General features: G+C 40.6%; 2 protein-coding genes across 13 annotated transcripts in view; both read right to left on the bottom strand.

Annotated features, from left to right (window-relative positions):
• Nucleotides 1-7,645, bottom strand: part of LOC144309032 (NACHT, LRR and PYD domains-containing protein 12-like) — a 41,626-nt gene extending 33,981 nt beyond the window's left edge. Inside the window, exon 1 of one of the 6 annotated variants that reach the window (XM_077890076.1) lies at nucleotides 7,562-7,645. Coding sequence is in view for 1 of the 6 variants with exons in the window: in XM_077890074.1 (XP_077746200.1) it covers nucleotides 7,179-7,225 (47 nt within the window). In the remaining 5 variants the exon portion in view is untranslated. Of the gene's footprint in view, nucleotides 1-5,988; nucleotides 6,025-6,940; nucleotides 7,005-7,178; nucleotides 7,489-7,561 lie in introns of those variants that run through there. The other 5 variants (XM_077890079.1, XM_077890074.1, XM_077890075.1 and 2 more) reach the window with 5 other exon arrangements.
• Nucleotides 7,646-10,976: 3,331 nt separating this feature from the next.
• Nucleotides 10,977-27,923, bottom strand: part of MID2 (midline 2) — a 201,053-nt gene continuing 184,106 nt past the window's right edge. For 6 of the 7 annotated variants that reach the window (XM_077890085.1, XM_077890083.1, XM_077890086.1 and 3 more), the window contains exons 6-10: nucleotides 27,307-27,434; nucleotides 25,703-25,936; nucleotides 18,138-18,299; nucleotides 16,514-16,721; nucleotides 10,977-15,897 (exon numbers count right to left, since the gene is read on the bottom strand). In XM_077890085.1, coding sequence (XP_077746211.1) covers nucleotides 15,495-15,897; nucleotides 16,514-16,721; nucleotides 18,138-18,299; nucleotides 25,703-25,936; nucleotides 27,307-27,434 — 1,135 coding nt within the window. In that variant the 3' untranslated portion in view covers nucleotides 10,977-15,494. The remainder of the gene's footprint in view (nucleotides 15,898-16,513; nucleotides 16,722-18,137; nucleotides 18,300-25,702; nucleotides 25,937-27,306; nucleotides 27,435-27,923) is intronic. The other variant, XM_077890082.1, reaches the window with a different exon arrangement.

The following is a 27,923-nucleotide window of genomic DNA, read 5'->3' on the forward strand; positions in this document are numbered from 1 at the left end:
TAGACCCATCTCACTTATGAACTTAGATATAAAAAAATGCATAACCTTAATATCAAAATCAAACAAGCACAGGAAAACTATAGGCCATCATTTCTTTTTACAGGTGTGCAAATGGCATTTTTGGTAGGACAATTCTTCCTTTAGCATTCCTGGTCCTCATCTACTAAATACCAGTAGGATCCCCCCCCCACCCCCCCCCCACACACATACTGACAACTAAAGGACTTCCAAACATTTCCAAATGCCTGCTAGAGGGGTGCTTCAGCCCCAGGTGGAGGATCAATGCTACATCTCCTTTGTGAAGACAGATACAAAACTGCTAAATTAGTCCCTCAAATTCTATAGTATATTTAAAAAGATACATCATTAATCATACATTAATCCTAGGAAAAAAGGGATATTTTACATTTACACGTCTGTTAATGGGCAACAGGGCACCAACTCCTTACTTGGAAAATTAACAATTACAGGGAAAGAGTTAAGCATTTATCCTGTCTTTCCTATAGGACCTGTATTTTAGGCTTACCAAATAGCCATAGTAGATGAGGGATAGTTCTTAAAGAGTGGTATGCTAGCCAACAAATGCTGAAAGAATGATAGAATCGTTACTTTGAAATCCTTAACAAAATAACTGTTTCAGATAACAGTTAACCAAATGAATGGTAAAGCCATTAGGTGAAAAGATGATGGAGAATATTACACTGAAGGGATAAGACTATCATCATTTCTATTCTCTTTCAGTATTACTAAAAGACGAGAAAACTCTGTAAAAGGAAGTACACAGTATCAACTATGAGACAGTCTCACCAAATAATAATAAAGACTCTAATCAAGTGTTTAGCTCTAAAAAAACAAAAAACAAAAAACAAAAAAAAGTGTTTAGCTCTAACTTCCAGTAAACAAGGAATATAGGCAATATAAAAATAAATAAAACAGCACTTCAAGGAAGTAATTAGTCAAATCCATGTTGTGAGAGAGTCTACAGGACAACTGGAAGTATCTTCAACAAACCAATGGCATGAAAATAAAAAAGAGGAGGTATTGCTCTGTCTTAGCTTTTTTAAAAACTTGAAAGAAACTTATGCAACAAGTTAGTTGCTAGGAAACTTAGTACAACAAGTTAACCTTGGTTGGATCCTGACTGGAACAAACCCCAAGGATAAAAATATATTTTAGACAATCGGGAAAATTTGTATGGGTGTTGGGTTTTAGTGTGATAATGGCATTATGATTGTACGAGAAGATTTGTTTGTGCTATAATTTTTTGTGATGCACACTGAAATATTTAGGAATGAAGTCAGATAACATTCATGATTAGCCTAAAACATCCCAGTAGAAAAGGGGGGTGGGGATAGCTGAACCAAGTAGGACAAATGTTGCTACTGAAGTTGAATTATGGGTACATGGGGTTTATTTTGTTCTCTACTGTTATTTATGTTTGGAAATTTTCATAACTGAAAGTTTTTAAAAAATTTTTATTTATTCATGAGAGAGACACACACAGAGAGAGGCAGAGACACAGGTACAGAGAGAAGCAGGCTCCCTGTGAGGTGCCCAATATAGGACTTGATCCCAGGGCCTCGGGGTCATGCCCTGAGCCAAAGTCAGATGCTCAACCACTGAGCCACCCAGATGTCCCCGTAACTGAAAGTTTTTAAAACACTATCAATGCAATTCAATTCAATGCTTTAACAATTTAAAGGAGAAAAACCTAAATGTCCACCTTACAGGTAAAAAAGCAAATGACAAACTTTCATATCCATTCTTTCTTTTAAAAAATAAGCCCCCAAAAAGTAAGCCATAAAGAAAATGTAGTTAATAAAGAGCAATTGCCAAAAACCCACCATAAGCATTTTAGAAGCATTCCTATTTTTTTAAACTTAAACTTTGTTAGTTAACATACAATGCAATATTGGTTTCTGGAGTAGAATTCAGTGATTCACCACTTACATACAACATCCAGGGCTCATCACAAGTGCCCTCATTAATACGCATCACCTATCTAAGCCCTTTCCCCCTCTATCTCCTCCCTCAATCAACCCTCAGTTTGCTCTGTCGTTAAGTCACTTATGGTTTGTTTCCCTCTTTCCTTTTTTAATTTTCACCCTTCCCATATGTTCATCTGTGTTCTTTCTTAAATTCCACATATAACTGAGATCATACGGTATTTGTCTTTCTCTGATTTATTTCACTTAGAAGCACTCCTATTAAAGGGAAGGATAAGATAAGGATGTCTGATATCATTGCTACTATTCAATCTTATACAGGGTCCTAGCCAATGCATTCAGGCAAAAACAATGCACATAGAATACAGGTTGAAGACAAAGAGACAAAACTATCAATATTTGCACATAATCTGTATGCCTAACTAGAAAATCCAATAGAATCAATTAACAAACTATTAGAAATAAAATAGAATTAAGTAAATTTGCTGGACACACATGATTTCACACAAAACTCAATAGTTTTCTTATACACCTATAATAATTATAAAATGAAAGAAAAAAATCCTGTTAATAGTAGTAACAAAAACTATAAAGTATCTAGAGGGACGCCTGGGTGGCTCAGCGGTTGGGCGCTAGAAATGATCCAAACAAGATATGTTCAAGACATTTATGGAGAAAATCATAAAACATTACTAAAGAACTAAAAATTTGAATAAATGGAGAGCCATACCATGTTTATTCATAAAAAAGGAAGACGTAATAAAGATGCAAATTCTCCCCAGTTAAATCTGTAAACTCAATGCAATGTCAACAAAAATCCCAATAAGATTCTATATGGGTAAGATGATCCCACTATAATATCCATATAAAAAGGTAAACATGCAAGAATAACAAAATATTTGAAGAAAAAAAGAAAGCTCTTTCCCATGCTAGATATCAAACATGTTACATAAAACTATAGAAATTAAAAATGTGGTATGATGCAGGTATAAATAAATGGATCAGTTGAACCAAATAGAGAATCCTGAAATAAATCTAATACATATTAAAAATCTAGTATTGACTAAAGATAGCATTTAGAAGTCAGTAGAGAAAGGAAAGAGGCATGTACAAAGATTTACATTGTATCACATTTTATATTAGCAAAATTTGTAAATAATCGAGTCAGTGGGGAAATTGCTGTAAAAATTGTAGCCTATCTGTTCTGCAGAACACTATGCAACAGTGAAAAAGAACAAGTTAAATTTATATGTACTAACATGAAAAATTTTCAGACATAATGTTGAGTGAAAGCAGCAAGTAGCAGAGCAATACATAGAAGCATGATACAATTTATATCTTTTATTTATTTTTTTAAGATTTTATTTATTTATTCATGAGAGACACATAGAGAGAGAGAGAGAGAGAGAGAGAGAGAGAGAGAGAGGCAGAGGGAAGCAGGCTCCATGCAGGGAGCCCAAGGTGGGAATCAATCTCGTGTCTCCAGGATCACGCCCTGGGCTGATGGCAGTGCTAAATTGCTGAGCCACCAGGGCTGCCCAATTTATATCTTTTAATAACACTAAGTAATACTGTATATTCTGTGTACATGAAAGAGAGAGAGAGGAAGGGGAAGGGAGAGAGAGAGAACGTTTGCAAATGAATAGAAAAAGGTTTAAGAGAAGATAAGCTAAACAAACAGTGAGTAGAGGAGAGGCAGGGAGGAAATCAATTATGACAGAGGTTTTAGCCCTCCCTTTAACGTTCTATTCCTTTGAAAGAAAAATGTATATATTCACATGTCAAATGTGAATTAAGTACAAAAATAAGAAATTTAAAATCAGCATAACAATATGAATGAGTCCAGTTATGTAAAAAATTCCATATAAGTACTTATTTTTAATATAAATGCATGGAAAAGATACCGTAGACTCTATATTGTTCTGATCTTTTACCATGAATAATATATATAATATAAATAATATATATTTATTATTGAATAATTTAAAAATAAAGACATGAGGGGTGCCTGAGTGGCTCAGTCGGTTAAGTGGCTGCCTTTGGCTCAAGTCATGATTCCAGGGTCCTAGGATCGAGCCCCACATCAGGCTCCCTGCTCAGAGGGAAGTCTGCTTTCCCCTCTCCCTCTGCTTCTCCCCCAGCTTGTTCTCTCTGTCTCAAATAAAAACTTAAAAAAAATAAATACATGGAAAGAGTCAGACACATTAAGTAGAAAAAGCCAGTTGCTATTTTATATATATAACTATATTGTATACAAATACAATAAAAGTATACATGTATCATATGTGTGCATATACATACATATATTCTAATGTACACACACAAAAATACAAACTGGACTTTCACAATTTACATACTCTTGTATTTGATTATTTTTTATAATGAGCATATAGGTATGTCTTACTTAAGAAATATTGTAAAAATTTTGCCATATATATATATATATACATATATCAAATTATTATGTTCTACACCCTAAACTTATACAATGTTATATATCAATCAGATCTGAATCAAACTGGGGGGAAATAATTAACATACAAATACAGAGAAATCTGATTATGTCATTCAGCTACTTAAAACTCTTTTAAGAGGAGTATTCCCGCTGCTCCTAGAATAAAACCTAAAATAATTAAGAAAACTTGCCATTCAAGCTCAGCTCTCCCCCTTGCTTTATATGCCCTAGGCACAGGAGATGCCTATCAGTTCTTCAAGTCCTTTATACTGTTCTAGCTTCCGGTCTCTGCACAGGCTACTTTTTCCCTCTACTTGGGACACTTCAGGCACCCCTCATCCACCTCCATCTACCCCAATTGATCCTTCAGTTCTCATCATTTCCTCAAGGAAGCCTTCCCTGACACAGGGTCAGGTCTTCCATAAGCCCTCCATAAGCCCTAATGGAACCCTTCTTTTTCCTTCATAGCTCTTCTCACAGTTTGCAGTCTTCTATTTATAGGGTGGGATTATTAATTCCAATTATCACTCTCTCTAGACAGGAAGCTCCACGAGAGGAGGATTTTTGTCTGTCTTGTCATATCCTGATATCTAGCAAGAGCTTAGCAAATATCTGCAAAAGAAATGACTGCTTCTTGTTCATCAGAGTGGACTTTGACTTTGGCACTAGCTCCATTTTCTTCCCCATGGGTGTTATGCCATATGTTGGCAAATTGAACCCCAATAAAAATTAATTAATTAATTAATAATTAAAAAACCCCTGCCATCATATAAGCAAACTCAATGACTATGGATCACTCACCCAATTGTCCCTTGATCTACCCTCATTGTACCCTGATCTCTACTTCTACAATCCCTGATTACATGTCACTTCACTTGCCATTTCTAGCCACTAGTGTTCCAGACCATCTGCTAAACATGGGACCATTCCACTTTAGAATTCCTGAACTCCACTATCTCAATCTCTGGCTATAACCTCCCACTCTTGTTACTTGTTGGTGCTCAGAATACCCACTCATTAAGATCTCCATCCTTTGATTTCTCCCATTCTCCAGGTCATTACCTCCTCGGTTTTACTCTGTAGCCAGTCTAGTCTCCATAGTACACCACTGTAACCACTCTCTCATTAGCAGCCTCACTGCTCTTACCATTTTTAATCTACCATTTTACTGAGCATTTACTATGGGCCACTCTGCATGCATTAACTTTGTAACTTCTCACAAATCCTAAATGAGGTAGAGACTACCAGTGTCCCCTTTTATGGATTAGGGAAAGGATTCTTCTTTTAAAGGAAAAGATTCTTAAAGAGGGGAAGTAATTTGTTCAAGGTCACACAACCAGAAAGTGGTGGAGCAGGGTGGAGCTGGGATGTGACCCCACAGCAGTCAGTACTCTGAATCAGTCAGTAGGTTATTTTGTCACAGAGGGAAAGGTAACTCTAACTACAACAGGGAAAATGAACCATGGGAGGAAAGAGGGCAATTGTGAAGGCTTGAATACCAATGCAGCAATCCAGGTGAGAGCTGATGGTGGACTAATTATTATCTCCCTGAATGTGGCAAAGAATTCAAAATAAAATCCCACTTACTTCAGCCCTGTGACTTTACAGGATAGGCTTGGTGGGCTTTGTATGAAGAAGATGGCACAACTAGGTGTGCCTAGAAGAGACCAAAAAATAGATCACCAGTTTATACATTTTTCCAGAATAAGATGTTTAACTTCTCTGGAAAGATATATATTTCTACTTTTGCTGCCATTTATTAAATACTTCCATGTGCTGGGAATTTAGTGTAGTGTTAGTTACACTCCCAACAACCCCGTGAGCGACTACCCCGTTTTATAGATGAGGAAAGTGATACCCAGGAAGATGAAGACAATGGCTTAGGGTCCCAAGGTTAATTAATGACAAAGATGGGCTCAGACCTCAAGCCCGCTGGTCTCCTTTTAGTCTCTTTTCCCCCAAAGCGCCAACTTAGCAAGGCGCTGACCAGCAGGTCTGAGGCTAGTGAGATCGTCGTCCGCCCCACCCCCTCCCACCCCCGCTCCTGTGTCCTGGCTTTAGATGGCCACGAGATCCCCTTCCGTAGTCGTTCACTGGGCGGGAGGGGAGAAGGCAGAGCGTGTCATCCCGCCTTGTCACCCATCTCTGAGGGCACCAGGACCCGGAGGCATAGCAAACCCAGCCTCGAAGTCACGCGGAGCCCGCGGCGGGCCCGCAGAGCCGGCGACGGCTCAGTCACCTGTCCCCTTCCTCCTCTCACACAATCTAAAGGGACCTATTTGGGGTTTCTACCCCTTGAAGCCATGATATGAGTGGCCACAGATGGCCGTCCGCGGGCCCAGGAGCCCTCTATGCTTATATGCAAACCGTGTGGAGTTTTTTTTTTTTGGGGGGGGGTGTTGTTGTTTTAAGGAGATGGTCAGTAATTTTCCCCGATTTTCAAAGGGGTCATGTCTTCCCTCCCTCCCCACCTGAGAAATGGCAAGTTAAGAGTCACGACTTTAGGCTCTGCCAGCCCGAGCTTCTCTGACATCTTTACCTCAGTCCCGCACGCACGCAGTGTCAGTCCCACCCCCGGCGTCAGCCAGCAGTCCTTTCCGTTTTCCCCTCCCCCTGACGCACGCCTACACGCAAGCACCCCACACGCACGTACCCCACACGCACGCGCTCCGCGCACGCGCTGCCATTCTCCACGCACAGCTCTGCATATACACGCCGCCCGAAAAGTTGCTGCGCCAGCGTGCGCGCGCGCGTCCCGCACGCCCCTTCACACTCACTTATTCCTCGCGCCCAGGCCCCTCTGCCCACCCCTCCGCACGCGCATCTCCTGCTTCCAGCTCAGGGCTCCTGGGGGGCTGTCGGGGCCGGACTTCCCCTGCTGCCCAGCTTCTCCGGGCGCCGAGTTGCCGCACCAGCGCCCTCAGCTCACCCCGCCTGAGCTGGCGGCAGCTCCACAGGCCCGTCTGACTGGGCCGCCACTTCCTCCTCACATCCCAGGAGACACCGGGCGGGGTGTGGCACCTCGCGCGCTTGGCCACCAGGGCGCTTATAGGACAGGGCAGCTAGCCACTTGGGCAGAGGGAACTCTCTCAATTTCCTCTCCCTCCGAACGGGATGTTGGGGAGAGGGGGCGTTTCTCATCGCTGGGAAAAGCGCTCACCTGGTTCCCAAAGCCAGTTGGCCCTTCCTCTATTTCCTGCCAGAGGGAAGGGATACGGAGAGGGAGCCAAGGTCTTTGGGGCGGGAAAGGGGAAATGACTCAGAGAAGAGGCGGCTCGGAGGGAGGGACCGACCTGGAAAGGGGGGGCACTGGGATGTGGGAGGAAAAGGCTTTCCTTTTGGGAAAGCCACGGTAGGGGCGGTTTTGAGGGTGTCTTACACAGTCGTGCAAATCCTTCCTGGTCAACTCCAAGTCCTGGAGCCACCGGGTGGGAATATTTCTGAAGTGCTGGGCCTTAAAACTCCTCGTTTACACACACACACACCGCCCCCGCACCAGAGGCAGCTAAGGCCAAGAGCCTGGCTAGTTGCTCACAGGCACCAAGGAATCTTACTGGTCTGAACAAAGGGCACAGGAATTAACTCTTTATGTTCTGTGGAGCCAGTAATAGTCTTTACCTCCTAGGGTTGTTGGAACGATTAAATTAGTTAGTAAATTTCAAGTGCTTAGAATAGTGTCAGGGACACTATAGGCAATCGGTGATAGCTCCTATTATTACAAAGTTTTCATTCAACGGTGATCTGTCTCCCCTCTAGATTATGAGTGTCATGAGGGCAGAGACTACGTGCTTTAGTTAATACTGAACTCTATCTAGCACCTGACACAAAGAGTCTATCAATAAACTATTTGTTGAATGAATAAGTGACTAATTGCATGATAAGTGCCAAGACCCTCTCTCTTCCATGTAAGGAGTACATTTGTGGAAGTTTGAGGAAGAAAGGCTGTGGTGGGGGAAGAAAGTATCACATAGGACCCCTGTTGTTTTCTAGATCAAGTGCTCTGTTCTGTCCTTGGAAAATGGAACGTCATTGGCAATTTCCTACAGGGATACATGGAAAACTGTCAGACAGCTAACCTGAAATTTGAAACTGAGACCTAACTAGAGCAGTATCTGTATTTTGTACAGTTAGTGAATAAATCAAGGGAAGGGGGCTCAAGTGGAAAGCTAAAAAGTAATGGTGTCAGATGTAAGTGGGGGAGACTGACATGCAAGCTCTGAGTGAAAAGAAGTGTGTAAAGAGTATACTCATCTCAAAAGGGAGTCCGATGGAGGTCCCAAAGAAACAGCAAGGTTATCCACCTTTCTATTCTAGTCATAGGGTCCCTGATGATCTGTCCTGATGTCCCAACATTCCTGGTGTAGATATGCAGCTTAGGCTCCTACCACTACATTCAGTAAATTTGCATTTATGGAAATGCATACTGTTAGAGCTAAAAGGGACCTTAGAAATTATTCATACATTTCAATTTATAGTTGAAAAACTAAGAGTCAGAGATGGCAAAAGACTTGGGCTTTGGGATTCTCTGGCCTTGGTACTGAATTTTTCAGGGTCTGAATTTGTTATGTGTCCTGTTATTCTTTTAATCCCTGCCTCCACGCCATCCCAATTCCAAAGACACTGAGCAGAATGAAAGGACATGGATGGAAGGTCATCAGATGAGAGGGAGAGAAAGAATTCTTCAACAGACCCTGACTTTGCCTCCTTTGGCTTTCCACACCCCACCTCAGGGAAGGTACCTGGGCATTCAGCTACCTGCTGTAGAAGAACAGCTCCTCCATGGCATCCAGGCAGTGTCACACTATCTACATAGGTCCTGCAGGCAAAGGCTTGAACCATAGCTAATCTGAGTCTTGGGAGAATGACTGTGATCCTCCCAGAGCACTAGAGGATGGGAGGCCTGCAAGGAGCTGCTTCAAGGCCACTGCTACTTATCTCCCACTGCCTCCTTATGTCCCCTCTCCCCTGGAAGGCTGTCAAGAGTTTTTCATCCCCTCCTACTTCCTGGGATCTGATGAGATAAGAGACTTCCTGACTCATCCCTCTCAGAATAGAGCTACAAACTATAAAGCCACTTAGCTGCAATCTAAAACTGGCTTCTTAGCAAAGGGATGCCCCAAACTACCATTGCAGTGTCCTGGCCCCTTTTTCAGTGTCATCCTTTTTGGCATTTGGGACAAGGACCACCAGGAGCAGGAACCTTTGACTACTTTTTCTTTCAATGTGTAAATAATAAACTGAATCAAAAGATGATTCATTGTACCTTTACCTGCTGAATCAGTCAGGCCTTGGACTTGTGTGCCTGACAGCTGCTTGCTGTGAATTTCACATTTCTGGAATATCACAACACCCTCCCTTATCACCAAGGGAGTTAAGTTGGACAAAAAGACATGTAGATCACAATGACTTTTTCCTGCCACTGTACATGAAAGAGAAAACCAGCCCAAATTCCATTTTATGGCTGGAGTAGCAGATCCTCTGCATTCTGTTGTAAAAGACTTACCCGACAGGAAGTAGAGTTAGTATCTATATTCCATTATTTGAAAGACACCTCTTGGCCCCAAATATGTCCCCTACAAGTCTTCCAGAACATTGCTTGCTGCCCCTTTCAAACCTGCAAAGTCTATAGCTTGCCCTCCCCACCTTGTCACTGTGAGGTTGGACAACAAAAGCATTGTCTCTAGAAGGTTATTAACATTTTCTTGTTTTCTGAGAAGGAAGGAAGAGGTAGAGTAAGAAGCTGGAAGAGGTGTGAACTTTCCCTATCCTCCTCCATTAGCACATTATCGATGGCTAATTTATTGATTCTAATTATTCCCTTAGTTTTTTAAAGACTTTATTTATTTATGAGAGACAGAGAGAGAGAGAGATGCAGAGACATAGGCAGAGGGAGAAGCAGGCTCCCTGCAAGGAGCCCGATGCAGGACTGGATCCTGGGACCCCAGGACCATGCCCTGAGCCGAAGGCAGACGCACAACCACTGAGCCATCCAGGCATCCCTAGAGCCAGACTTTCTGAACGTCATGTCCCAAAAGACATACACAATCTTATCTGTGGATAATAGCCCTGTATTTGGCCTTTGCCTAGGTAGCTACCTCTCCAGTTAGACCATGAAGCCCATGATATTCCAAATTCTTGTCTCTTTTATATTTTCATCTTTCTGTCTCAGGGCCATAGTTTCTATAGGCCCTTGGTCTGACAATCTGTTTTCAAGTCACTTCTGGCCCTACTCTGACCTTAAACAATAAATACCAGCAGTGGGATTTTCTTTGTTTTCTTTGTTTTTCCTTAATTCCCATCTTCTGCCTCAGTCTCTAAAACTGAATATGCGTGGTATAAGGTCCTTAGGCCTTATACCTTCATTTCTGTAGTCTTTCTGACTTTTACCTGCTCCTGAAACCAGTCTTCATGATTAGATCCCGATTTCTAGACCCCCTGGATCTTCTCTGCCCCAGTCTCTACCTTTAATATGATAACTGATCTCCACCAAGTCATTTAGACAATGCCGGTAACCCACGGCCATCTCCCTTTTGATCTTTCCCCAATTTAAACTCCAGTGAGAGAGAATCGAGAACTCATGAATACATATATATTTATTTATTTCATAATATAGCATTTTGGATGGCTGGGATATTTTAGAAGGATGAGGCTGTGTAATCCACAGATGCTCAGATTTCTGTCACTAGGAGAGATACTAGTGGTCCAGAGCTCCCAGTACAAACAAGCCTGGGATAAAATATTTGATAAAAAATAGTCTGGCAGTCTAATAAATATTCTAGCCAACAACAACAGCACAGTATATGTCTGAAGTAAAAGGCAGTTTTACCTGCCCTGAGGGCAGTCAACCTGGACAACCTGTAAAACACAGCCAAATACAGCCAATGGTTCCAAGGCTGCAGCTGACTTCAGGAATGGAAATAAGCATGGGAGTGGTTCTTATATGTCAGCCTCACATTCTCCATTCTGTTGAGGAAAGGGTATCAAATATTTGAGCTTATCAAAAAGTCCATCCATGGATTGCTCCATCCAGGTAGTCATATATAAATATGTAAACCATGGAAGCTTAGAAAATTCACCTGGTGTATTTAAGGTGAAAAGAACATATAAGTGATTTTGCTGAAATCTGAATTTCACTGCATCCAAAGTTACATAATGGAATTATATGATAAAAATACAGATGCAGTAATTCTTACTTACAAGTAGTCACAACTCCAATGTGGCATTAACATTTCTATCATATTCTCAAAACAGGTTTAACTTTATTTTGATTACTTTTGTGCTTGCTTTAATAAGACAATATAAAAAGTGGAAACAAGCATAAATTGCAGATAGAAAGAATAATCTGCTAGCAGAAAGGATTGTAGGAGAATAGATTGACTAGGGCAACAACAATGAAAACTGAAGGCATCACCTTCCTTGAAGATGTTAATTAAATACAGGTCCTATTCCCTTTGTCCAACTGGGTTTATTTAGCCAGAGGTAGTCAATGACCGACTTCTCTTAAGGTCCTGGGCATTGCCACGATCTACAAAAGCCTTGAAGTGTGTTTTCCGGGACTCACCACACCCCCACTGAGTGCTTTATCCCCATGTTGTTTCTTGGAAAGCACTTTTCATTATTTGACTCAGAAACTTCATTGGTTACCTCAAACCCAGTTTAATTTCCTACATTATTCAGTAGGCTAAGCTCTGAGTGATTTTTTGCTCTAACCAAAACTTAAATTCATCTTCAAAGAATGGTTTGAAAAGATTCAAAAGTTCTTGAAAAGAATGGTGCCACACACTCTAGACAGTTCCCCAAGTTAACTTCCAAAGAGCTTTTGAGGCGGACAGTAGTCATTTATATGTATGAATCCTGGGACATTTGCAAAGTAGTATCAATACAGCCCAAATGGAGAAGTAACCAAGCTTTTCTGCCCAGGAAATAACAAACACCGAAATGTATACCAGACTACAACAGGGAAACTTTGCTTATTCATTCGTTCGTTCATACATTCATTCAATAAACATTAGTCAGGCAACTACTCTGTTTCACACACCATGCCAAATATTAAAAATACAGCAACAACAAAAGACACAGTCCTTGCCCTCAAGGTATTCACAGTCTAATAGGGAAGATCATTATTATACATTAAGCTTTTGTGTGCATCAGAATTACCTAGGAACTTGTTCAAAATGTAAAATTCCACTTATGTGACAAGATAGTCAATTAAGTAGATCAGGAGTGGGGTCTAAGATCAATTGTTCTAACAAACACCAGAGGTGACTAACAGGTGGTCTGAGGACCACCACGCTTTGAAAAACACTGCCATATAATGTGATTATTGCTAGAAGCGGCCCCCGGGGGTGGGGGGAGTGAGGAATGCTCAGGGTACCATGAGAGCTCAGAAGAGAACATACGGCAGTCTGGGGAAGGGTCAGGAGTTAATCTGGTTGAGAGAGGAGGGGGTGGGGAAAGGTAGTCCAGGCTAGGGTCAAAGGTAAGGTAGGGAAATTGAAACTGTCCCAGGCCACTAAAACCAAAAGAGTGCAAAAAAAAAAAAAAAAAAAAAAAACAGGAATAGCTTCAGAGACCCAAGGATAGAGTAAAGAGAATTGGACTGGGAAGGAGGGGGCATGTTCTTCATTTTTGTAGCATTTTCACACTGTTCCCTTAATGTAAGAACAATCCCTGTTTACTCAGGGCATCAAAACTGTTAATAATATCTCTATTCCAGGCCCAGAGAACAACTGGTATGAAGTATGTACTCTATGTCTACAGTAACAAGTGTAAGGAGCAAAGTGGCAAAAGATGAAGCTGGGAAAGCAAACAGGAACCTGAAAAGCCCAACCCTAAGTAAATGGGACCTTCTACTGAATGTTAGGGGAGCCACTGAGAGATTTTATGAAGGGGGAAATCATTTATTTTGTTTAAAATCTCCCCCAAGGAGAGACCAGAGTAACTCAGAAATGAAAGGCATACATTTTAAAGCACCACAACAGTGTATTGGGGCTGGAGCTGCGAGGAGGAGGTTAATATTTGTTGTGCACTTTGCTACATGCCAGGTGTTGTGCTAGGCAGTTTATATGTGCTATCTTTTGAAATCTTTGCAACAGCCTTGTGAGGTAGGTATTATTTTACAGAAGAGGAAACAGAGGCTCAGAGAAGTGAAGTGCTTATATCCTAGGTCACACCGCTCGTAAATGGCATTAGAACTAGGATTGTTTTAGTCCAAAGGCTATGTATAAGCTTTCCACAGCAGTAAGCTATTTCCTAGCACTGCTGGATCTGATTGAAGTTGCTCATTTCCTAATTAGCAGAAATTACATCTGGTCTTTTTAACCAAAAAGCCAACTTTGCTGCTAGAATACGTAAGTTTGAGTCTGCCATCTGAATGGGCATCAGTCCTGCTTTCCATGTTAGGTGAATAAACAATACAAAGCTGTTATTTAGGGGATTTATATAGATACTTTGTCTCTCCTACACAATAGTAAGGCATTTGACAGCAAGGGACTGTGTTTTATCAATACATCAGCAGCAGAGTGGTACCCGGCATCTAGTAGTTTGTTGAACGAACGAACGAACGAATGAATGAATGAATGAATGAATATCCACCAAGGTGGTTGAAAGGAAGAGAGGAGACGTTTTAGCATTGTTTCAAGACTCTAGTCTGTGGCTTGTTACAGCTACCACTTTGTACAAAAGTAGTATTTTCGCATCTCCCAAGACGTAGACTCCTTGAAGCAGACTTATCTGCTGGGAAGGAGAAAACTCTGATTCTGACATCCCCAGTCTCTGCAGTGAAACTGACAAAAGCAGAGACCATAAAACTTGATGCCCTTCAACAATAGTGATGAAGATTGGGATGAAAGTTACATTTGCATTTGCCAGGAAGGGTTGGCTAAAGCAGAGGAATAGTGTAAACAAGGTCTCATAGGAAACAATCCTTTAACCTGTTGAAGAAAACAGACGGTTCTCAGGCATTCTCAAGCACTTCAGAAGTGTTTTATCTGAAAATACAAGTACATTTATATGCAAATGGTTGTTGCATCTAAAACACTCCATTCTTACTGATTAAGTAAATAAAGTTCCTAAAGAACGTCCATTGTGCAACTCTTGTTTTAGCCTAATTCTAGTAACTGTATGTACTTGAGAGTAATAAAACTATTTCTTTGAGACATTCTGTGATGGAATTTTTAACAATTCAGATGAACCTCCTGCATTAGGTAGCCTCAGTGAAACCGTGCTACATATAATGCTTCTACTTGGATCAATTTTCTGCCCAGCATAGCATCTCTTGGGCAATCTTGTCCCTCAAACTCTCTTAAACCAATTTAGAGCTCTTCCCACCATCAATGTCATTATTGCACGTGAATGTCTGTGTGACAGGAGAGAGAATGGGAGGAATGAATGGAGGGAGGAAGGAAATATTGTCTGATCTTGATGTTCCCTTTAGGGGACAAAAATGGATGCTATAATTTAGTTTCCCTTCCACTATATTTCTTACTCAAATGAGCAAATCAAAAAATTTACTATGTATATATAATTATAAAATGAATATATAACATATTATTTATTCATTTTATATATATATATATTATATATACACATACATGTTTTTCGCTATAATAAATCCTTGATTGTAGGCTTTTATCAAAAACTACATATAATGTGTGATCCTTCCACACTTCAAATCCTACTTAGCCAAACTAGAAAGGCCGACATGTGCCCATGCACACCCTTCTGGCTGGCTAGCCCCTTGTTCAGAGCATCTTTCTACATTATCTACTTAGAATTATCCTAATTCCTTCCAAAATAATTTATACTCCCAGATTACTGGGAATTGTTAATTCTCCAGTGATAAGAGGGGTATTCCCTAGATTTCCCCTCCAATGGCTTGAACTCAGACTACTCAGACAATTTGTTCTGAGAAACTCAATACCTTAATTCAAATATAGGCTTTAATGCACAAAAATTAAATCTGTAATATCTAGTTATTTTGGATGCTTCAAATGAACTTTATTTTGTATCTTGTATATTGGACACTAACTGAGGTTTAGGAAGGAAGGAAGTGCTGAACTAGAGAGCCAGTGAATTATATGCTCTCTTGAAACTTAATGGCAAGCTTTCATCCCAGAAACATAAGGGGATTCTTGAGGCCTGCAGTTGCATTCCTGCCGCTCAGGGTAATCAATAAAATCTGGGGCAGGCAAGCCAGACAGGATCATGAGGGATTTGTTCCAGATTGTGAATGTTGGACAAACTGGAAGAATGAAGGTCACATCAAAAGTATGAAGATGGAGAGAGTTAGCTGGGTCATAGAACGACAGCATGTTGTTGTCATAATCCAGAAGGACACCCAGACGCTTCAACTGTGGGGGCACATCCACCAACATTTCCTTGTTGTTATGTCTCACTACAAAGTTACTATTGCATCGAGAGAAGACCCATGAGGAGGCATTCTTGCCAATCCATTCGTTCTTGGGAGCGGACTTGTAGGCAATACCAATTGCATACCTGTGAGCCCATGGAAAGGAGAGAGAAATGAACATTTATTAATGATCTGATTTGTGCTGGACACCACATGGGATATATAAGAACTCTAATGCGTGCTTCCCCCTTTACAAAATAGTTTACATTTTAGGCCTATAACGTTCATAGCATGAGAGCCGGACAAAGTCAGCAATTAGAGTGTTGGAGTATGGGGCACCTGGGTGGCTCAGTGATTGAGCGTCAGCCTTTGGCTCAGGTCCTGATTCCAGAGTCCTGGGTTTGAGTCCCACATCAGGCTCCCTGTAGGGAGCCTGCTTCTCCCTCTGCCTGTGTCTCTGCCTCTCTCTCTCTGTGTCTCTCATGAATAAAAAAGTAAAATCTTAAAAAAAATAGAATGCTGGAGTAATTTCCAACTCCTAGCCCAGTGTGTTTCTCAAGATTTTATTTATTTTATTTTATTTTATTTTATTTTATTTTATTTTATTTTACAAAAGCCAGCCAATTTTTCTAGGAGTGGTTTTCATCACATGTCTTTTAACCTTGACTTACTGGTACTATGTTTGTACTATGGAACTGTATCTCCCAGGAACCTAACAACAGGGGAAAAAGGGAGAAAAAAATAAAAGCAGGATCTACTCACCAGGTGCAGGAACCCATAACTACCTCCCAGTAGTGGCAGCCACTGTCAATGAATATATTCCCTGCTGCCCCATAGCACCCTGTGCTGCTAAACCTCTCTGGGGTATGGCTCTTCTTCAGAGAGCTTTCATCCTTCTCCATCTGCAACCCATCATTGGAGATCTTCAACTTCTTGTGAGTCATTTTCGGATCCAATTTAAAGGGTTGGCCTGAAAAAAAGTAGAGAAGAAGAAAATGCATGAGCAAGTATTTAAGAATGCCATCTTTGTCCCCTCGGACTATCACTACCAGGGGATTCTTGATATGATTCTTGATATTCTTGGGCCAGTGCGAGCTGGCTGCTATTTTTATTACATTATGGAAATAGAGACTGAAGGCATCGTTTTCAATAAAATAATCAGCTGCCCCCCATATGTTATCAAATTAAAAGAGGGCTCTCAGGACCTCATGTTCTCAAATATGTTTTAAACTCTGCTTTATTTCAGTGGGTAGTTTGGGAGTTAAGTAGATCTTAGTGGAAGGAGTATTCAAGGTGAGATAGTGTGAGGGGAACTGATGAGGTTATTGCTGGTTGGTGACAGAACAAAAAAATAAGAACTCAGTAAAGGCCATCCTTCTACCCTCTTACAATTGGGATATAAATAACATGATTAAGTGACTTCATTAGAGTGTCTGATACATCATGAATGATCAGAGAGAACATTTGTTGTGTAGGATCATTCACGACAGAGAATTCCTTAGAACCATTAAGACGACACAAGTGACTAGGAGCCAATTGCTGGGTGTGGCAAGAGCTGGATTATACAAAATGGGTCTGTGGCAGACACTGAACACAACACCCATTCCCTGCTTTTTCTCTTTTGTCCACTTTCACTATAGAGGCCAGAAAAACTATAAAATATTCCTGTTGCTAGCCTCTCTTGCTGCTAGGGGTGGCTAATAAGATGGAAGTGAATGGAAAGAGAAGTCAGACAGATTTGGGGACACTTCGGGGAAAGTGCCTGCTTTCCCAATAGAAGGAGACAGCCATCACATGCACCAACCCTTTTTTCGTTTCCCTATCTTAAAAGGAAATATGACCTCTGGAGGTAGCAATGGCCATATTGTGACCATGTGACAATAAGTCAATATGCAATGGGAGAAGGAGCCTGGGTCTTCTACAACATCATTAGCATAGAACGAGCTGCTGCACTGGCTCTGAACTGCCCACCTTCAAACTTCTTGCTATATGAGAAAGAGAAAAAAATACGATTTGCTTTAGCTACTCACAAATACTATTTATTAAGCTGAGTTAGTTGGATTTTCAGTCAACTTCAGTCAGAAGCATTCCAAACAGGTATGGCTTCTCTGCAGAAGGATCCTACCAGATTATCACAAATAGTACTGTTTTACACAATTGTTTGCTCCAAGCATGGGATGGGGTACAGAGAAAAACCCTGTAATAACACCCTCCCCAAACACCAGCTGCTACTACATATACTTTGTGTGTATCTTTGTGCTCATGTATTTCCCAAGGTCACCAGCAAATCCCAGGCCCAAAGCACAAACTGCTGTGGGTGCCTGCTCAGGACCTCCCTGGTGCAGAGGGGAAATGGAACTCTCCTTTTGGAATCACCATAACGTACTATTTGTTTTTAGTCGGGTGGGTTCACTGTTCCGGCTGCCTGCTTGGTTTATGGCTTTAACAATGAAGATGTAGCGGGTCCCGCTCTGAAGTCCATGCACTGTGTAGTGGTTCTGTTTAATGTTGGGCACAATCATCCAGCTATCCACTGAATTGTACAGGCCTGTAAAGAGGGGAGGAAGATAGAACATTAGCCAGCAGATAATAGAGGATGAGAAGCACACTGACAATTCATTAAAAGCCCCCACTACCACCACCAAAAAAAAAAAAAAAGTGAATTTCATTTTGTTTTCTTTGGAGTCCCAGGAGACAGAGTGAGGTAAATATCTTCTGTTTCTTTTCTCCCACGGAGCTAGGCTTAAGCCAGGCTCCCTGCCTCTGATAATTGAATGTCATCACTCGTGAAAGTTAGGTTGCTTCAGTTTTCTGCCCAGTACCATAGGAAAGGCCACTCTACAAAAGTCACAGAATCATCACTTTTATGGAGTCTCTGGATCTTTACACCAAAGGTCCAATCCTCTGAGAGCTGACTCTAACCTGGTATGGATGGAGCAGTCCTGGGCAGAGCACAGGAACATGGACTGTCAGAGCCAACAGGACACCCACACACTGTATTTCCCTCATTTGACAAATGGGAAACTAAGTTTGAGAGAAAAAAGTGACTTGCCCAAGGCCACAGACAGATGGTGATGGTGCGGAGAGTGTAATCCTGGTCTCCTTAACCCTAGTCCAGTGTTTTCTCCACCCACTACATGACAATTCATGAGGTAGATAACAATATTCCTTTGTCCCTGCAAAGTATTGAAGCTTCCAGGGCTTATGTATGGCTCATCTCTCCCACCCCATCCTCATCCTTACTTCCAAAACTAACTAGGCTCCAAGGTATCATAGGGAAGCCAAAGAGATGGCATGAAAAACAAAGCCAAAATTACCATCTCCTCACTTGATACTACCCATTTTTGCCCCTTCCTGGTTCTAATACTCATTTGAAATAGGATGGTCCAGGAACACATTGTTGCCTGGAACCTTCTTCCCTCTCAAGCCCAGAGATCTAGGTTTCTGCTTTCAAAACTCTTTGGACCATAAACACTGATTTAAACAGAGAAAAATGTGCATAATTAAAAACACGTATTTGGATAACTGTGAGTAAAAGAGGGGTTGCTGTTCTATTTGTGAATTATCGAGGCTTCTTTTCTTCTGTTATCTGCTTTTTAATCAGTTTCCGGCTTTTTAACCACAATTCTACCAAAGCATGCAAAAGAATGGGGGCATGAAACATGAGCAGTAAATTTAGTCACTTCTATGCAACCCTCATAAAGGATTTAGTGAGGTTGAAAATTAAAAATAATCATGAGTGTTTTAGCAAAGAATAATAATAATCATTAGTGTCTTGAAAGAGATCTGATCATGAGGGCTTTATAATGAAGTTGATGGGAGGTTAAAAAAGTCTAAAGTAAAACTAGAAAAAGAGGCATAGTGGAGGGCAAACAGAGATGTCCTAGAAAGAATAACTGGTGAAGAAGCTCAGTTATGCTCATGAAAGGCAATAAGGATAAGGACCAGGAATAATGTTGGAGGGCTTGGTTATCCACGTGCCAATTCACAATATGAATGATAAACTGCAGAGGGAAATAAATGATCTTCCAGATATACTTCTAAAAGTATAAAACAAAACAAAACAAAACTTCACAATGAAGTACTATGTAGCTATGAAAAAGAATGAGAAGGATCTCTATTAAATGATATGGAGTGATTTCCAGGGTATACGGTTAGTGGAAAAAAAGCAAATAGCAGAAGAGCATATATGGTATGCTATTTTTTTTTACAAGAAATAAAGGCAAATAATAGAACATACATATATTTGAAGTTGATGACCTATAAGGGATAGGGGTAGGGGCATGGGATTAGAAAGATATGGGAGAGAAGGACACTTCTTTGAATACACCTTTTTTTTGTATTATGTTCCCTTTGGGAAACACATTGTCATTCTATGAATTCATAAAATCACAATTAAATCAATATGAGTGGGAAAGAGTGGAGACTAAAACCAAAGGCAAAGTGACACCAACGAACCCAAACACACTTCAAATGAAAAACAACCACACCAAAGGGATGGGGGCAGGAGGAGAACTGAAAACAAATCCTGAACTATTGTTTGTTTCTGTAGTGGTATGGGCAAGGCACTTCCGAAACTGTTGCATATATTATGGGATTAAACAAATGAACACGTGTGTTGATGTTGTTAGGAGCCAGGGTTCTCACCGTGGAAGGAAGAACAGACAAACATGGAATGGGGAAAGGCAAGAAAGAACTTTTGGAGATGGACTGGAATTGGTTGGAGGTATTGGTATGAACTCGTGATTTCTACATATGTGTGTATGTGTATTCATATGCACATGCATGTTAGGTATGTGTGTATGTATATTATGTGTGTGCATACGTGTACATACATAGGTATATGTGTGTATTTCTAGTACCCAGATCCTGTTCTCTAATAACATCCTTCCATTAAAAAGAACCAGGGTTCCTTGGAAAAATGGCTGATTTCAAGGCTGGGGCAGGATAAAGTCCATATGAGCCTAGAATCTTTTGTCACGCTAGAAAGTAAAGAAGTACTCAAGAATATGATGGGAAGATATAAGGACCCAGGAGATAAATGGCCCTTACTGGCTAAATCTGGACAATCTGAGCATCAAAGTAAGCAAGGGCAGTGAAGAATTCTAAATCACTGAAGAAAGTGAATTCATGAGTCCATACTGATAAGTAGAAAAATAAACAGGGGGCAAGTATTTTGCTTACAGTAGAATGCAGAGCGCCAACTTGTAAATGTAGGAAGGGATGCTCATTTGGAAAATCATCATTTTTGCAATCATCAGAGTAAAAACTGATGGGTTTGATGAGAAAGCAGGACATGTTTATTGTCTCAGAGTATCACCACACAGATTGCTTATTAGTTGCAAAAGGAAAAATAGTAACTACATGGTTAAGAAATCCAGCGAAACCTTTGACCAGCTGAACAAAATGAGCATCATTAACGAAGGGCAAGTGGACATCACATGGCTCCAGATGTGATGTCCTAAGGAGGACAAAACGTTTCCAATGTAGTATTCCAGCCATGAATGCATAATCTGAATATAAATCATGAGGAAATGTCAGAAGAACCCAAAATAAGAGACAGTATAATAAAGAAATAAAAGGACATTTTAAGAAAAGATGTCAATGTCATTAAAGATAAAGAAAGGCTGAGGAAGTGTTCCAGATTAAAGGGGGCCAGGGAAAAATGATGATTAAATGCAATACTGGATCCTCAACTCTAAAGGACAATATCGGTTTCTTTCTATGCTATAAAGGATGTATTGGGTCCAGGTGTCAAAATTGGAATATGAATGGTGAGATCAGAAAAAGTATTGTAGCAGATCTCTTAAAGCTGATAAGCACACTGTGGTTATATAAGAGTTTCCTTATTCTTAGAAAACCTACACTGAAGAATTTAGTGGTAAAAGGTCATGATGCATGCAATTTACTTTCAAATGGTTCAGAAATAGAGATAGGTAATGTTAGCAAATGATAAAGGAAACAGGACACAATATCAAAAAATAGATGAATCTGGGTAAAGAGTATACAGGCATTCTTCATGCTACTCTTACAACTTTTCTGTAATTTTGAAACCATTTCTAAATTTTGAAAAGGTAAAAATATAGGATTCCCTGGATATCACTGAGACTTGGCAAGATGGGGTTGATGACTGAATTATGGTAATGGAATTATACAACTTGTCCAAAAGGGAAAGACCACAGTATGGAAATCCATGAACCTGAGTGTAAATGTATGGTGGAGAACATTTGCATGCAAATAAAAAGGAGAGGAAATAGTTTCATATTTGTGGCAGTATATTACAGGCTGCCTGGTCACATGGAGGGTATAGCCAGTGCTTTCATAATGCAAAACACAAAACTGAAATAGAGGAAAGATAGACAGTAATGGGGAAGGCAATCAGCCAAACAACTGTTTGAATTCAGCTAACAGACCATCAGAAATATTACTGGCTTGTGACCATTCCAAATCTTAGACGACAAGGGGAGATAGTTACAGATAAAGGGAGAAGCTTAAAAAAGAATAAGGGGAACTACTTCTCCAGACAAAATTCTAGCCAACAAGAAAGAAATTTCTGGTTAAAGAAAATGTGGAGATTGATTATTTTAAGATTCCTCAAATAAATAGTATCATGTAGTATTTGTCCTGTGTCTGGCTTATTTCCTTTAGCATAATGCCCTCCAGGTTCATCCATGTTGTCATGAATGGCAGGATTTCTTTCTTTTTTAAGATTGAATTATATTTTATTGTACGAATATACCACATTTTCTTTATCCATTGATCTGTTGATGGACAACTTTTTGTATGTCAATTATTCCTCAACAAAGTGGTTTAAGAAGAGAAAATGTGGAAAAACCTCAAGGGAAAGTAGCTCTTAGAGTCAAGGTTCAATCAACAGTGGCATAACAGTGGTAGGCCAGACAGATGGTTAGGACTGGGACCTTGAATCTTCATGACTATGTATTTTCAGTAAGATAGTTTCATCTTTAACAATTATTTATTTGTTTGTATGGTGAGACAGGGGGAGTGGGGGGAGGGCAGGGCAAACAGACTCCCCACTGAGCACACAGCCAGACACAGGGTTCAATCTCACAACTCTGAGATCATGACATGAGCCAAAATCAAGAGTCAGAGACTTAACCAACTGAGCCACCCAGGAATCCCTAAAATAGTTTTGTCTTATCTGCTCATTGCCAGACAAAATTTTGCTCAGTGTTCTGACTTTGTCCTTGTCCTATTCCACTTTTGTTTTCTTTCTTTTTTTGTCATATTTTATTTATTTGACAGAGAGAGAGAGAGAGTGAGCACAAGAAGGGGGATCAGCAGGCAGAGGCAGAGGGAGAAACATGCTGCCCAATGAGCAGGGAGCCCAACTTGGGGCTCCATCCCAGGACCCTGGGATCATGACCTGACCTGAAGGCAGACACCTAACCGACTGAGCCACCCAGGCGCCCCTTATTCTGCTTTTCTATCAGTAACTGGAAGAAGACACAGAAGGCAAGTTGGGAAGGCAGAAACTGCATTTAAAAGGACTTTGGCAGGTTGGAATGTGAAGTCAAAGCTAATCAGATGAAATGTAATAGGGATGAATTCAAGGAGTTGTATTTCAGTTTAGACAATCAAGGATTTGAAATGCCTAGGGATTTCAACTGACTACATGCTCAGTAGTCAACACTCAGTAGTCAGTGTGACTACTGGAATAAGAAGGTTCAGGGCTGGGGCACATCAGCTAATGGACAAGAGAGACAATCCAAAGATCCTCGGAGGTGGTCAGACCAGTTCTGGAGTACTGTATTCACCTTTTGACAGCACATTTTATAAATCATTTTGACACACAGGAGTGTGTGCCTAAAGAGGATACCATGACAGTAAAGGGCCTGAAACCAAGTCACATAAGGAGCAATTTGAAGAACTAAGGATGTTTTGCCTAGAGAAGAGAAAATTTAGAAGGGACATACATGAGAACTACCTAAAATTATCTGAAGAATGGTCATGGAAGAGATGGATCAGGTTTATTAGTGAAGCACAAAAGGACAGGACTAAGACTAATTGGTAGCTATGGGTGTAATTCAAGAAACATTAAGCTTGGGGGCCCCCAGGTGGCTCAGTTGGTTAAGCATCTGCCTACAGCTCAGGTCATGATCACAGGGTCCTAGGACACAGTCCCGCATTGGGCTCCCTGCTCCACAGGGAATCTACTTCTCCCTCTCCCCGTCTCTCCTCTCAGCTTGTGCTCTTGCTTATCTCGCTTGGAAATAAATAAAATCTTAAAAAAAAGAAACATTAAGCTTGAAGTCTGAGAGAGTTGGGTTCAAACGTTGACTCCATCAGTTTGTAGCTCTGTAACCTTGGGCAACTCATTTAACTTGAACCTCAGCTTCTTCATCCATACAATAGAATTGGTATCATCTATTTCATAAGGCTAAGGGAGAACTCATGAAGACTAAGTGAGATGATGTATGTGGGAGCATTTATAAATGGCAAAGCATAATGCACATATAAATTATTATTGTCATTGTTATTTACTAGGAGGAAGAGTTAGGCCTTCTAGAAGGAAGCACTGACAATTATTTGTAGCTATACAACAACTGAATGGGTTGTTTTGTTAGAAGTGAGCTACTCATCACTGGAACTAGAAATGTTCCAGTAGAGACAGGAAAATCATCTACTGGTTGTCTGATAGAAGGGAAGATTAGCCTAAATGACTTCTAAAGTTTCTTCCAAATCAGGTGCTATGATCCTATTGCTATTAAGAATTATCCTTTAAGTTCCTATTTACAAAGGACTATATGTCTTTGAAAATAGAGAGGACAAAAAAAAAAAAGAAAATAGAGAGGACAGCCTTTAGATCTTTGTCACTTGGACTTTTGTCTCAGCTCTCAAGAGACCACTGCTCTCTCCCACACTCAGGAAGGAGGACAGTCGCTGGCTATAAGACTTCCTGGAGCAGGAGAGACAAGTGCAGAAAAGCATGCTGGAGAGGCATTAGGGTTTGTGACTCTGCAACCTGAAAAAACACCTAGGAGCACAGCTACCCAGGCCAAGTGGCTTAGGTTGGAGCTGCACGAGGCAAGTGTTTTTAGAATTTGACCTCCAATGTCCTCTCACCTCCCCCAGCCCACCCTGTGGCCCAGAATTGCTGTAAAACAGGGAAAGGAAGCCTATTGGGAGGGTTTTGTTGGAAAAATTCCTCTCATGTTGGCCTGCAGAAGTCAGACACAGAAGCACAAGTGTGAAGGTAAAAGAAAATATGAATTTGCAGCTATGCGGATCAGGGTGGGAACCCTAGAGTGCACCAGAAGGTGGGAATCAGTTCCAGTCTTGAATCCAGTTTTAATTCTGCTTTCCAGTGCTCCCTGCCACACAGAGGGGAACTCGCAGGTGGATCCCTCTTATCTGGCAATCGATGAGGCAAGTTTCTATCCTGCCTTGTCTTGCTCCAATTCATCTGAAGGTGAAACTAACATGTGAGCTCAGTGACGTCTTTTTGCACATCTTTCATTTTGTGGCCCACAGGCACATGTTTGTGTTCAGTGCAATTCTTGGAGGAAAGGGAGAAGGGGGACAGCGACAGAGGCAGAAGGTTTATCACTGTGGTCACTGATACAAATAGGTACAGGAAAGGAAGTAGTTGTCCTCAAACATAATGTATTTTACCATGGTAATGAAGTGGAAGAAGGGCCAAGGAGAGAGATAGATGTTCACACGCATAGAATCAGGAATGATGGTGGCTTAGTCACTCAGGAATGAATTCTGAGCTGGGTTCTGACCCAGGAGAATGGAGTGACATGGATTAACTGAGGAAAGGCCAAGGATTTCATCAACAAATAGGAGTGCCCCCAGTGACTGCCCAGCAAGGAAATACACAACTTGCTCGTCCACCCAGCAATAGTCTTTGCAAAGCCCTGGGGGAGCTTGCACTGTCTACGAAACACTATACTAAACAACCTAACATGTCTTACAAACACTTGCCTCGTGGCGCCCCGGCCAATCTTGAGCAGCTTACTGCTTCCTTACATTTCCTTATCTCTGGCCACAGGCCCCAACTACACCATGACTTACTGATGAAGTTAGCCTGGCCAGTGAATATGGTGTACTGAAGCTCATAGGAGCTGATGCTGAACTCATCGTCCGAGATCCAGTGGACTGTAATGGTGTCATGGGAAGCAGTACAGAGTTCCTCTCGGATACATGGTGGGTTTGGGGCTGTAAGGAAAGGTGGAAAAAAAGATGAGGAAGGCACACTCTCTGCTAGGGAATTTTAACAATTGCTACTCTTGCTGCCCCACTCAACATCTCAAGGAGAGGAGGTTTTCTTAAAAAGAAGCTTTAGATGGCACACACCAAACAACCCAAAGCCGAGTGCTGAGACCTCAAGTTCCCCCAAACCACTTGGACTTCAATGATTATGATATTTTTAGGCAAAGTATATATAAGCCTAAGGTATGGAGGTGATTGCCCAGTTGTCTACTCTCCCTGTACAAACACACATGTAAATATCGGAGCAACATGGTCATGTGGTTTTCTCATTGCATGACCTTCGACCTATTTTTTTATTCTAAAATAAGCTTTATCATATATTTTTTGGCAGTATAGCCAAGCACAAATTAATGAGTTCCCTCATCTGTGAAATAAGGGATGATAAATACCTTATAGATTTGTTGTAGATATTTATAATATAAAATTAATACACAGTGTCTGGCATAAAACAGATGTTCAACAAATGACAGTCATTTTATTTTATTTTATTTTGTGTTTATGGATTGGAAGACTTAATATTTTTTGTATATTTTTTATTGCAGTTTGATTTGCTAACATATAGTATAACACCCAGTGCTCATCCTGTCAAGTGACCCCCTCAGTGCCCATCACCCAGTCACCCCATCTCTCTGCCCACCTCCCCTTCCACTACCCCCTGTTCATTTCCCAGTTAGGAGTCTCATGTTCTGTCACCCTTTCTGATTTTTTCCCACAAATGACAGTTATTTTCATATAGAAACAAAAATAATGACAAATGCAAAGTTATTGTACGTGTATATTTTTCTCATGGTCATTCAATAAGGTAGCCAGCATTTTTTTTGTAGCCAGCATTTTTAATAGGCTAGTTGCATCCCTCATTTCCTAAAACTGTCTGTAAGCCAGATATTTCTTACATTTTTCTTCCTAATCTGTCAGTTCCTCAAATGTCCTTAAAACCATTTGAATGGCACTTGTACCTATGCAGGACATTTTTAGTATCCCACAATTGCCACCTGAGTTCTAACCCCCTCAACAACAAGTGACAATACATTACTGATAGGCTCATAAGGAGAAATCCATCAGCAACGTCTTTATTTTTTCTTGACCTTTAGGTATGATAGTATACTCGTCTGCCTCCAGAAATACTTGACACATTATCTTTCTTTTCTCTTACATGAGCTAAAGTATATTCCATCTAAAAAGGTATGCATATTGCCTTAAAGGTTATAAAAAGCATTTTCATTACAAATATAGTCCTTTTCTGATTACCTTAACAGTAAGAGATCACCAAAAGACAAATATGTTAAAATAGGAAGGAAACCACAGTATTTTCACACCTGTTAAATAATCTAGCCCCTCCAGCAGTTTCTTTTCTCTGGAAAAATCTAAAGCAAAGTTTTCAAAGGCATCATTAAAATTGATGTCTGGAATCAGAACTTGAGAAGACGCTGTTGCCATAGCGACCCTAGAAAAGAGAAAAGTACATCAACATACATCAAAATAGGTTTACAACCTTTATCCAATGTTTGATTTCTGGTTCAACAAGGCAAAAATAAATGACTCGGAGGGCTTGATTCATTAAGTGAAAAATATCATATCTGTGTTTTTTCAATGGAAACCATTTAAATTTTAATCATCAGGAACCAATTAAGGGTTATACCATATTTATTCACATATGTTCACCCCTCAAACACACTCTCCCATCCTGTCTTAATTTTGAGAAGTAAATACAGGATATTTTCCCCTCTGCATCATTTTCCATCTGGCAGGCAGGATCAAAACTAGACCTCTGAAGGCTTAGTAAGAGCAGTTGGAGATATTTTTTTTTCCTTTCTCTTTTTTATGCTAATCAACAAGCTAGCATGCTGGGGCTGAATTCAAGCCTTCACCTGAATACTGTATTTTGTTCACTCTTTTATATTTACATTTAATTTTATTATTATTTATTATTATA

This window comes from Canis aureus, chromosome X, assembly GCF_053574225.1.
Source record: "Canis aureus isolate CA01 chromosome X, VMU_Caureus_v.1.0, whole genome shotgun sequence".
Lineage (NCBI taxonomy): Eukaryota > Metazoa > Chordata > Mammalia > Carnivora > Canidae > Canis > Canis aureus.